This window comes from Drosophila grimshawi, unplaced genomic scaffold (assembly GCF_018153295.1).
Source record: "Drosophila grimshawi isolate 15287-2541.00 unplaced genomic scaffold, ASM1815329v1 contig_44, whole genome shotgun sequence".
NCBI lineage: Eukaryota > Metazoa > Arthropoda > Insecta > Diptera > Drosophilidae > Drosophila > Drosophila grimshawi.
Window position 1 is genome coordinate 5,250,991 of NW_025063240.1, and position 12,901 is coordinate 5,263,891.

At 38.7% G+C, this 12,901-nt stretch overlaps 1 protein-coding gene across 4 annotated transcripts in view; it reads left to right on the plus strand.

Annotated features, from left to right (window-relative positions):
- The window catches only part of LOC6558346 (protein TANC2), a 55,066-nt gene that overhangs the window by 28,167 nt on the left and 13,998 nt on the right, over positions 1 to 12,901 (plus strand). For all 4 annotated transcript variants that reach the window (XM_032737700.2, XM_032737693.2, XM_032737684.2 and 1 more), the window contains exons 2-3: positions 4,342 to 4,524; positions 6,452 to 6,591. In XM_032737700.2, coding sequence (XP_032593591.1) covers positions 4,342 to 4,524; positions 6,452 to 6,591 — 323 coding nt within the window. The remainder of the gene's footprint in view (positions 1 to 4,341; positions 4,525 to 6,451; positions 6,592 to 12,901) is intronic.

Genomic DNA, 12,901 nt, shown 5'->3' on the forward strand with positions numbered 1-12,901 from the left:
CTTTATTGTAAATACTTTTATATCGTAAATAGTCTTCAAATACAAACTGAGCGCTGACATATCGTATGAATAGAGTAAAAGATTGCTGTTTAATGATATCATATTTTGCTGGCGACTTGTCTGTTATTTTGAAATAGGTTTTGTTGGTAATACAATTAGCCAAGTTAGAACTTTCTCAGCACATTCCTCGCTTAGTGTTTCTAAGAAATTCTCGCAGGGTAATTTCAATTTGCAAGTAGCTCTAACAGGGCACATTCCACGCAGCCAGCAGGTTCCCTTGGGAAGTGAATAAGAAGGCAGGCAAGTTAAATTGTTCAATTTGAAGCCGCGAAGACAAACCGCAAATTGAATTAGGCCCCAAAGCAGCCGCAGCAGGAAAAACTTGTGTGTGTGTGTGTGTGTTGTAAAGTAATTTGCAAAGAAATTACATAAAGGAAAACAAGTGCCGGTGCCAACATAGAAACATACACAGCACACACACACAGAACGCCCACATGCGACCACAGGCTCGCGGTTTGCCAATTTAGCTGAAATAAGACGCCCACATGAACCACATGATGTCTGCTGCTGCGGCTGCTGCTGCTGCTGTGGGGGCAAACCGGCAAACCGAATGCAATTCATTCATTGAACCAAAAGCGGTGCAACAAAACACGAAATAAAATGCAGCGGAAAATTCAAATCAATTTAGCGCAAACCGCAACCAAGTCTCAGCGATTCGCATAAATCTAATAAAAATAACTATTTCCACAGCGCATGCGTAGCGCGCAGTTCAACAGTGGGGTTATTCCCCTTCAACCTCCCCACTCCCCCTGCCCTCACTTGCATAATTTTGCAATTTAGATGCATTACCCCAGCGCATTGTTGCAACAAGCGAAACAACAAAGAGTACATTGACTCTCAAATGGGGAGCACTCTCAGCATACACTCTTCTCTTTGTTGGGATTATTAGTCTCAGTTTATTGGCAAGAATTGCAAATTGCAAATATTTTAAGCAAAGCAACCCTGCAATTAATCTGCTTAAAATCCATGAAATTGGCTACCACAAGAGTTGAGTGTGTGTGTATTATTTTAGTAGCTACTGTTTAGTGCAAGCAGCCCGCCCACTCACACAGCCCCTCACAACAGACAAAGAAACAACTGAGAACTGTAATGTGTAAGAAACTGAGCTTAACACACTTACATAAAATAGTTGGCAACTTATCAGCAGGATATGCAAATTTCTGCAGTCGGAATAATGTATTGTGAATTAGCTTATATGTAGAAATTAGTTGAAAACTCATCAAATTTTATTTAGTTGACAATTAACACGAATTACTTAAATTTAAATCTAACAAATGCTATAAATAAGGAATATATTAAATAATTATAGTTTTGGTTAATGACGACCCAATACAAGCTGAGTAGCAATATCCAGTTCCAAGCCCAGACCTTTAAGCATATCCTTTAAGTTTTGCACAATTGTAGCACTTTTCTTAAAAGCCATGATAATTATCTTATAAATCAGAAGTTATACAAAAAAAAAGTTAGGAAGATCTACGGATTTCTTAAGCATTTGCTCATGAGTCTCGTCATGCCGGGCAACAATTTGTCTCAGCTATGAACACTATTTAATAAATTCCAAAAAGTTTTTAAGCTTTATCCCTTTTTATGCTCTCTAAATTTTTAACTAACTTAATTGTTTTCATTGGTCTTCTTTTCTTTCGAAACAACTCTTTTTTTTGTTTTTCGTTTGTTGTCTGTTGCAGACAGACCCTTTTGTTTAGCATACCTTTGTAATGGGCAAATGCTTCAGTTGCAGGCCAACTGCTAGACAAAGCCACCGCAATTGCAACCCCAACATTCTGTTGAATGAGCGCATCATCAAATTGTCAAGTTTCGTTTCTGCATGCCACATTCGTCGGTGGCATCTGCCGCGCAGGCGCACGACAAGCGACCAGCCAATTGTCAGTTGACATTTGCCAAGGATGGGGGAGGGCGTAGGGGAAATGACAGTAACTGGGCGCACTTGTTGCCAGTGTGGACACAACAACTGTTCATAATTTGCGCCATGTGCCAACTCGAGGGTTGCAAATATTTGCATAGCAGCAGCAGCTGCAGCGGCACCTTGTCCAATTCTTGTTGGCATTATTATTTATTTTTTTGCAAAATTCCCATGACACCGGTCGAAAGTTCAAGCTGTGTCGAGTTCAAAGTTTGTGGCACACGATAAGGCGTCGTCAACAGACTCAACGTGGGCCCTCAGACTGTGCGTCGTTGCGGTTGCTGTGGTAGTTGCAGTTGTTGTTGCTGTTGCTGTTGCTGTTGCTGGCAGCTGGCGTCAACCCACGCGGCAACTGCTTCGATAACTATTAAAAATAACCGCCAACAAAGGCGAAGTTAGAATACCCTCCTCTTAATATAGTAATGAAAAGCTGAAATTTATATGTCAAGAGTACAATTTCTTTGGCAATATTTCTATTAAACAAACTATACTAAGACTATTTATGCTTAAACTCATTGCTCTAAATCTAGTTTAGTTTTTTAACATATATATTCATATTCATGGCAGTTTCATAAAACCAAATCAGTAAAAACTCATACAAAAATAGCTTCAGCTCTTGATTTGCAATAAATAAAAAAAAGGAGAAATAGCTGGCAAAACTTCATATTGAATGTATTGTCAAGTGGGGCATGAATGGTGGAAGCCCAGACGCAGACGCAGACGCAGATCGAGCGGCTGGCTGAGCTTGTAATCCACTTTACGACGACCGGACGTGGTTCTTGTTGGCGTCGTCGTCGTCGTCGTCATCGTCGTCGATTTGGACATTGTCGACATTGCAGTTCCCACTCACAAAATATGAAACACACTACACAGAAACAGGAATTGCGGCCTGGCATTTGGCATGACTTTGAATAGAGACCGTTGAATGCTTCAAGTCTTCACTTCAGCCTTACAAAAGCCTCGTGCAGTTTCCATATGTTAAGAGGCTGACAGGGCACAAACAGAGAAACCAGGAGCAGAAATAAATTGTGGGCATGAGCAGATGAGAATATGCTAATTGTGTATCCTCTTTCTTGAAACTCGCTGTACTCGCTGACTAACAACAGTTGGCGTTCTTAGTTGATAGATAACTAAATGCTATGGAAGAAAAACTAGATGAACTTCTTATAGATGATAAATATGGTGTAATCGGAAATATCCTCGTGAATTAAACGGTTCTCGTTGATTAATAATCGTTAGTAACTCTTGGTATTTGTTTAGTAACAAATTGGAGACAAACTTTTCAATTTCCAGCTAACTACATGAGTGGAATTTGAACAATTCGCGAGAAGATATACATATTTTTTAAATTATAAATACTACCCAGAAATAAAACCCCCTCTATTCTCTCATTGATTAGCGAGCCCCCAATAATACTGATAACTGCACATTGCAGCACTTTGCAAACATATCGTAAACATTGCTGCTGATTGTTGCACACACATTTTTACATAGTATTGACACAGAAAGACAAAGTGCTAGTTGCAATAATAAACCAAGCGATCAAATTAAATCAATTAAAGTGCAGTCAAGAGAAGAATGCCTCTGATTGCCTCTTGCCATTCAGCGATGCTCTTGGCCACAAGGGAGGCAGCTGGGGGAGGTGTAGTTGCAGCTACTGATCAAAAAGATAAATGTGCGATATCAAGAGAAGACTTGTTGTCGTTGTTGTTGTTGTTGCTGCTGTGTTGCATTGTTGCACACAAGTAAAGATTGGCAGCTGTAGTCCGAGGAGTCCACAAACGGCCTTTAATTGACAGACACAATTTATGCAAACGGCTGCACAAAAAAAGAGACCAAAACAAATAAATATCAAACAAGTGCTGTGCTTTATAAATCGTAATTGTGACTGTTAAGCGTGGAAATTGCTTTGACATGAAGCAAACAAATTCAAAAAATGGACAACAGCCAACAAAAAAAAAATTGTGCAATTTTCAAACTGAGCAATGCAATTTTGCATAACATCGACTTAGACTAGAATATATTAGAATAACTAACTTTTCGAGTATTTGCCAGCTTCTGCTACAAAAAATCATTTGTAGCAGTTGTTTGAAATTAACTTCTTGAATGTCAATATATTAGTTGTATGTATGAATTATAAATCAAGGTTTATAAGGCTTAAGTACTGCTTAGCTATATAAACATTGTTGAAATACGACACATTTTATGAGTAGAATAAAATAACTTAACTTAAATGCCGCTTAAATGATAATCACTTTAATATGGCAAACTCTAAATACCAAGTGAATATCTATTTACAACGAAGCATGTTTTTAGCATTCACACACACATTAATTTTTGTTGATTTTACTTTGTTGCAGATCTGCAATCGATCCGACGACTGTTGGAACACGATGCCAGCGGCTCCGTTTGCCCCTCGTGCCGCATCTCCTTCGATAAGGGCAAGCGACGGAAACTGATCGACACCTGCGGACACGAACGCTGCTATTCCTGCATGTTCCGCAACGATCAGTGCCCCATGTGCATGAACAGCTCCCTCAAAGGTGAGTAAATATATCTGTCTGTCGTATCTTTTGGATATGCCATATACGGCATACAAATGTGTGCTTGTGACGCCAAGCAGCCAACCCTCGAATGCAGTTGCAAGTGTTGAGTGTTTTTTGTTTTATATGTTGCACTCTTATCTCGGAATGCGCCATTTAGGTATTATGTGTATGCTTGTTGTTTATTTTTTTTTTTTGTCTATATGATTGATTTTCAATTTGTTCACCATATCAAATACTTGCAAGCTGCAAATAACTGCTCTTTTTTACGATCTGTAGTTAAACATCAATATCTATATGAGCTTTTAAAATCTATTTTTAGTGTTTGTCCGATAATTTGAAAAGTAATTTAAATAAATGTGTATACGTGTGTACAAAATTACATTTCTAATTACAATGGAGGCTCTTCAGTTGCTCATTAGCCAAGTGCTCCTCAGTTAGTTGCTTACTCATCCATTTAACCTACAACTCGCTCAAAGTGTATCACTTAATTAGCTATGCTAATAAGCGAGGGCAACTGGGTAAGGCACAAGTTGTATGTATGTGGTGTACAACAACAATCCCATCACCATAAATAAAGCGAAGACAGAAATCACTTGAAAGATCATAAATTCACACACAACAACACATTACACACTGCACACAGCTCACAGCACACACGACTCTGAGTTGTACGATGGGCAGCTAGTTAATAAATTCAGCAGCGGCAAGTTGGGCGTGCACAGTGGAGCCGGGCTATAGGAAATCATGTCAGCATTAACTAAATGTGCGCATAACTTTCAATTTTCATGGGCAACGCAACGGTATGTCTGGTACTTTATGAAGTTACCCGACTGCCCCAAACGCAAAAGCCTACTTGGCTTGCATGCCAATTGACAGGCACAACACACAATTGGCATATGAATCGAACAACACACGTTGCGACTTGGAGTAATAAATGTAAATGTTGTGCACTTCTGGTATATGCATACATAATCAGCTTATAATAGATTCCATTCCGGGGCATTATAGAGCGTGTGATCTACCGATCGACCGATCAGCCAGGTGAAACTATTGACTATTTGCATAGTGTCAACTGTTTCTGGTATTTATGATATGATATGGTATCTATAATTCTATAATTTCATTGTAATGCTAATGTAAATAGTGAGTTATAAAATATATCTGGTTGTAAGAGTTGAGTAAAGTACATAAATCAAGTTTATTTAAATTTATCGGTTACTGCCACCGTGTAGCGACTATCGATTCAAATCCATTTGCAATAGCAATAAGGACACAATTGTTGCCAACTGATATATAATAGACCCACATATATAATTAGCCAGCTGTAAGAATTTCATTAAAATTGTATAATATATGCAGATTTTGTTAACTAGATCACTGTTTGTCAGTAGGGTTCAGGGTATATTCAAGTCGAGCTCGCTCGTCTAAAGTATTCTTACTTTCTTTTTAGTAATGGTTAGCAGAATGCCTACGATATTTATCCTATTTAATTTGTAAGCCCCATCGGCATATGCCTTCAGTCATTCCACACAGAAAGTAATTAAGACTGACTACATAGAAAATACTTAAGCTTTTGTTTTTATGAGCGCTTTAAATGGGTCTTCGTCAAATTTTGAAATACTTGTGGTACGACTAGCCTAACGATCTTAGTTTTCATCTCAATTATCGTTTGCTGAAGAGTTGGCTTATGGATACATTTTATTTATCAAGCCAACTTTTATATATTTTTTTTCAACTGACCAACCCATTAAAATATTAAAAATAATGTTTGAAAACTATTGCATTTGATTGCTGTGCCTGAGACTCACATTAGAAAGTATGAAAAGCCACTAATGATCAACTTTTGGCACATTTGATGCAATCCCAATTCTGATTACTTTCTTTAAATGTTACTAACCTTAAGATTATGTTTTTCTTTTAATAGATGTTGATGGTGCCAATGCTCAGGGCTATGACACCGGCATCGGTGGCTCCACCTCGACGATTGTCAGTCCACTGGGCTCACCACAGCCCCAGTTGAGATCCCATGCCCAGCGGAACGCGGCTCTGTCGCGTTATATGCAGGTGAGTGCGTACTTTAAGATATAAAGATACAAATGTATCTTGGGTGTGTGCTTGTGCGTGCGGAGGCGCATCAGATGCATGTCTATTGGTCATTTGCCTTAACGACTACTTGATTATGGTCGGTCATGCAAATGGATAGTGTATAAAAAGAAGAAAGATATTTTTTACCAACTCTCATTTCCGTTCATCTTTTTTGTGGCGCCTCTTTTATCAGCCAACTGACTTTTGACACATTTGTACATGCAAGCAATGTGGGCGTGGACAAGACGTCGGCTAAGCACCGTTAATTGGCCATTGTGTGAGTGGAGTGTTAGATGACATAAAAGCGCATTTTGTAGCCAGCTCGTAAAACGTTTGATTTGCCTTTAATCAAGCTATTATGCGAGGGTCAAACAGTTTGTTTTATTATAATGCAATATTCTGATTATAATTTGCATATATTATTAAGTTTTATTTGTGATAAATTAACGGTCTTATAATACTTTTAAAAAGGTTAAAGTTTGTTCAAGTTCAAGTGCCTTTTTTTATATTAGTGTTCTACCATTAAACCTTATCAGAATTACGTCATTCACCCTGACTGCGTTTTGAAAATATGCTTTTTGAAACTATCTTTGAAAATAAAATGTTGCCGCTCTAAGCGAGAAAGTCGCCGTCAAAGAAAGAAAATAAGTCTCACGAGCATTTGAAACGATTTGTAACTTTCGCAGCAAAAGACGCAGAAATCTTGAAAATAATTAGAAATCAATTTACACGTCGGATTTTAGGTATTTGTCTTTGATTTTTGTTTTTTATTCATTTGTATTTGGTTGTTGTTGTCTTTGAATTTGAATCTGAATGTAATTGTTTGTTTTGCTGTCCTTTTGAGTGTCGGCTCAAAGTCTGCAGCGATGTAGCAGCTACTCGGTGTTCGCTCAACTCGATGTCATGTCCAACATTTGGCACATTTTATGTTTGCTTATGCGAGCATTAACAGTCTTAAGTGAAATCCCATGTCACGTGTCGAGAGCGAGCCGGCTGAAAACTGAAAACTCAAAATTGAAATCAATGAAATAAATATCAAGTTGTATGTTCATGTTCATAAATATGCCTGCTGCTTGGCTGCTGGCTGCTGGCTGCCGCCTGCGAAAAGTAAAACACACACTTTTTGGGCTGCCTTAGAAAGCAGAAGATACTGTTGGATGGTCGAGCTGTCAGTTTGTTTCGTACCCGGCACTTGAGGCGACTCCAAGTCGACTTGCCTGCCTGACTGCCTGCCTGCCAGCCTGCCTGCTTGCAATGCCTGACCCAATTTCTCGTCTACGAAGCTGAAGCAGCAGCAGCAGCATCCACGTCCACAACTCTGCAGCCGCACCGGCAAGCAAAAAATAAAACCAACTGTCAGTTGAGTCATTTGGCAGTCGCTTTTGCGATACACTCGCACAGATATGAGATACTGACTACTGCCGCAATGACGATGACTACAGAAGTAATCGTATCTCTACTCGCTGCTACCAACCAAGCAACTTGCCTCAATACCCGCTATCTGTGCAGGTAGATCTGCGGCAACGTCTGGCGGCGCCCCGCCAATTGAATCTTTTGCGCTATTTTGGCGTATTTAAAGTGACATTTGCTGACAGTCGACCCGCAACTCCCGATTGATCCCGATGCCAAGATGCTCAGATGTTGATCTCCCCCTAGCAGGAAGCGCCTTCTTGCAGTTGAAATCAAATTAAATTAATTACATGGAAAGTGATTGCAGTAATTGTTTTGTAGATTCAAAGCTTTGACTGCTTGATTCCAGTTCACATTTGACCCTTGGACAATTAGGAAGCCTGTGAATTCGAATTCGAATTCGAAATTTGAAGTTTATTTGATTTTAAGAGAGAACTTTGAACTATTATAAAAAGTAAGTAGTTTTTTTTTATAAGACGCAAACACATCTAAAAATATGACATTTAGCTGACTAATTTAACACTTCCAATGATCAAAAGCCAAAAATTCGATATTTGTTTAGCTTGTAAGCCATGCTTTCTATTAGAAATGAATACACACATGTCTAATCCAAAAGTGTCATAACTTTATAAGCTACAAGCGAAACATTTCTTTATGCATTTACCATATTTCAAATTGAATTTTATACTTTTTTCGATTTCCTTTTCTTGTGGTTTGTCTGCAGTTAAATTTCTTTGAGGCGCCTGGACAAGTTGAACAATGACAGCATTTGTTTGCCAAGCTGTTTTAATGAAGTGAGAACTGACAATTTCATAGAATAGCACTCCCATGTGTGTGCGTGTGTGTGTGTGTGTGTGAGTGTGTGCTTAAAGCCATAAAATGTCTGACACCTCTCGCGCAGTTCAAAAGCCGAATACAATTAGATCCATGCACAGCAAGTCAAATAAAAACAGAGAGAAACTTTCCTTTCGAGTTGATTTGACTCGATTTGATTTGATGATGCGCCCCGGAAAAAGTTGCTCATTGCCGGGCAATTGAATTGAATTGAATTGAATTGAGTTTATTGCTGACCATAAGCAAGTAAAACGAGGCTCGACTCCAATGAGTTATCATTGTCTTTAGCCAAGTGGAGCAGCATCGGTAGCAGTAGCAGCAGCAGCAGCTGCTGCTATTCGAATAGCTGGTGACTAGCTGGCCAGCTTTTCTCCTTATACGAGATATGGTTACGGTTATATATCGGAAGTGTGTCAGCTAGCTAGCTGGCCAACAAGCACTTTACATAACTTTAACTACGAGTACGAGTATCGAGTAAGTATATCTAGAGGTAGCTATCTAAGTTGCAACCAGAAGTCGATTAAGCAGTTACCACTTTTGCCGTGTGGACTGTGGACTGAACTGCAGTTGCTGTTGTTGTTGTTGTGGGGCGTGTTTTTAACTGAGAACTGTCATTAGATTAAGTGGCAGCTCCACAACTAGCGAGGTAGCCAGGTAGCCACTGTGGCTACCTATCCTCTCGCTAATTATCGTTTGGAAATCGTGTTATTAGCTGCGCACCAAAGTTTTCTATCTTTCAAGAGTTGTGTGATTGACACGCGCAGGCGACAAATCAACTCGCGTCGTTAGAAAAAAAACAACAAAAATACGGCAGCCAAAATATCTTGTCTTGTCTTGTCTTCGATTCAAATTCAAATCGTTTGCATTAAAAGTGCCATAAAAGTCGCGCTTGCAACCATTTTGGCCGCATTCGAAAGCAAAAACCCAACACGATTTTTATCTCGCATGCAATTTACTTTTTGGGTTTGTGTGCGCCGTCTAATTGTCATCGCTTGGCAACAAAAACAACAACAACAACAGCAACAACAACAACCACAACAACAAATATGGCGTTAATTATCCCAGCATTTTGATAGCATCACGTATCCATGATTGACAAAAAGACGCAATCAATCAAATGCAGCTCCGCTTCAACAGTTTGTATCTTTGACTCTGTGGTATGCCAAACATTGTAATTGCAATTCGATTTTTTGAATTGCTGCTGCTGCTGCAGTTGCTGTTGTTGCTGTTGTTGCTGTTTCTTGATCTACGAAGATTTATATCAGCTATGCTATGCGAGTCTCAGCCAGAGAGACGAGTTGTGACACCTTTTTTTGTCTATATTATTTGCCCACCGCTGTGCAATTAATCAACACACAAGCACATTAGCAGTGATCACGATTTTGAAACAATTTTCATAATTGACCATCACTAATTGAGAGACTGCAAAAAAATCGAATAAACCTGCAAATTATACTACAAATAAGGAGTGCTAACAAAGCAACAAATCTAGGTCCAGCAAGCAATCATTTAATATCCATATCGATAATGACCGTGAAAGATGCACTCTATTTCCATTTAGTATGCAACTCACTTTCACTTACTCAGCCAGCCAGTCAGCCATTCACTTCTAATCCGCAGCAACAACAATAACTGTAATTAGGCACAAGTACCAGCAATTTACCACCAATCAATCAAATACATTGAGTTAGGTATAACAGAATAGAGTTTGAGGCTTGCACGCGTTTTGCGGGCGATAAAAACAGCGCGAGCATTTGCAGCGCCACCTGCTGGTCGCGGTATGTGTGGCCCTCTAATTAACACGACAACATTGCAATTTATCAATTTTATCGATAGAACGAAACTCGAAAATAAAACAATGCGCGGTCACCACAAACTATACATAAAGTAATTAGCAACACGGCTGCTAGCAAAGAATTTGCGACTAGGCCAATTGCAAATGGATAAATGGATAACCCCGTCGGGCAAACGGTCGATCGTGTTGCGTCCAATTCCCCCCATCCAATCCCCCCTTGCCCCTCTCCACGCTTCCACTAATTGCCAGCTGCGAGTTGCTTATGCCAGCCAATACATATTGTGTATTTTTTCTTTCGCATGCACCACTATGCAAATGAGCCAAGCGCAACGATAAATATCGGCGGCGATCATTTTAACTCAATCCCCTCCTCAGCCTCTCAGCCACCACATAGATATATATATTGACTTGTTTTTAGTCCCAGTCGATTGTTGTGCTTGTTTTTGTTGTGGGCCGCTAATAAACGCAAATTGTTCAAAATTGTTTATTAAGTAGCGCAAAATAAGTTAACCTGCTGCGATTTTTTGACATTTATTGTTGGCCCAAAGGAGTTTGGTAATTCTCCGAGTTTCTGAATAGAGATAACCTTATCATTTGTGAGTTGTAAAAAGTATTTGCGGCTCGAATTAAATACTCCTTCAAAATTGACTTCACGTATACTTAATTATTTATTATCAAGTAATTGATTGCCTCGCCTATTGCCATAGTTATTGCAAATATTTATCTACAAGTATTCAATACGCTTTTCAATTTTATACTTAAATAATTCGCAAAAAGCACATTCGATTAAAATTGATTTGCGGGGCTGTGCGAACAAAATCAAAAACACACCCACCTCAAATTGCCCGTAATGAACTGCAGCCTGCTCATAATTAATAAAGAGTTTCTTAATAACGGTGCAGTTATGGTATATGTATATGTATTTGTATATGTGTGTGGCATACTCACGCATATGCATTTAAAACAAATTACATGGCTTATCTTTGTTGGCCCAATTTTCAATTTGCCAACAAGTAAATTAAAGCCTGCCATGAAATGTAATTAAAAATAAACACAAAGCCACCAGCGAACCACTCAAAAACCAAAAGCAACCAGTAAAGTGCATTACTAAACTATATTTATGTTTACGGTTATGTATATGTATATATATATATATATATATATATATATATATATATGAATATGTATATGGATATGTATCTGTATATAAAAAGAAAGTTGACCAGAAAAATGGACCAAAGGACTGAAGGAAGTCGAAATGACAGCAGGGCAACATCCACATGTCAGCGAAAGATAAAAGATGACAGCATTTGCCACATAAGCTTTATTACTATATAAAAGATTAACCACCAGATGTATATATATAAATGTATATATTTTTAAAATTAATCATTTGGCAAGAGCGCTGCCGATGAAACACACCTACCAAAAACAAAATAAAAGAAAAAATACTGGGCAGGGCAGCCCAAATTTTGACTGAAATTAATTTGCCTGCCCCGAAAGATGGATGGCAACTTGGCGAAAGGTGTCTTTGGTAGCTGCCCCTAAGGGGGTCGACTTGGGTCGCTCGAGCGCAGAGTAAGTGCAAAAAAGCATAAAACATGCTGACACCTTTAGATAAAATTATGCGATAAGGCCAAAGGCCTTTCTCATAAAAGAAGCGCATAAATTATTACAGTCTTACCTGTACTTGAGCCAAGTGCAAATTAGTTTAATGCAATACTGAGAGACAAGCGTTAGAGGGGTGTTCACAGTAACGAATATTGTTGGAATTTTTATACCCTTAACCCATTTGAAGTAGGTAGAAGCGTATAATATTGTTGTGCAAAAATTAGTATGCATCGAGCAAATGGAAGCTATCTACGCCCCATACTCTTAATCAGCATAAACAGCTGAGTCGATCTAGCCACATCCGCCTGTCTGCCTGTTTGCACATGTGACAGATTATTAGAGCTGGAGACTTCCAATTTGATACATAAGTTCTGGCAGCTTAAGTATACTTAGTTTGATTGAGAAATGAACCGCATTGCGAATATCGATACAAATCGATTACCGATAAACATTTTATTTGCTTCGCATAAGAAACGCAGATTTTGTTGAGCAAGTCGTCAAATCAGAGTTTACCATTGGTAAATATTAACATACTTTATTATTTTTTCCTTCGTTTTGAATTGAACTAAATACCTACAACTTTTGAAGATAAAATAAAACAATAGACCCCTGATTTTCGCTTCAAAAGCACTAATTAAT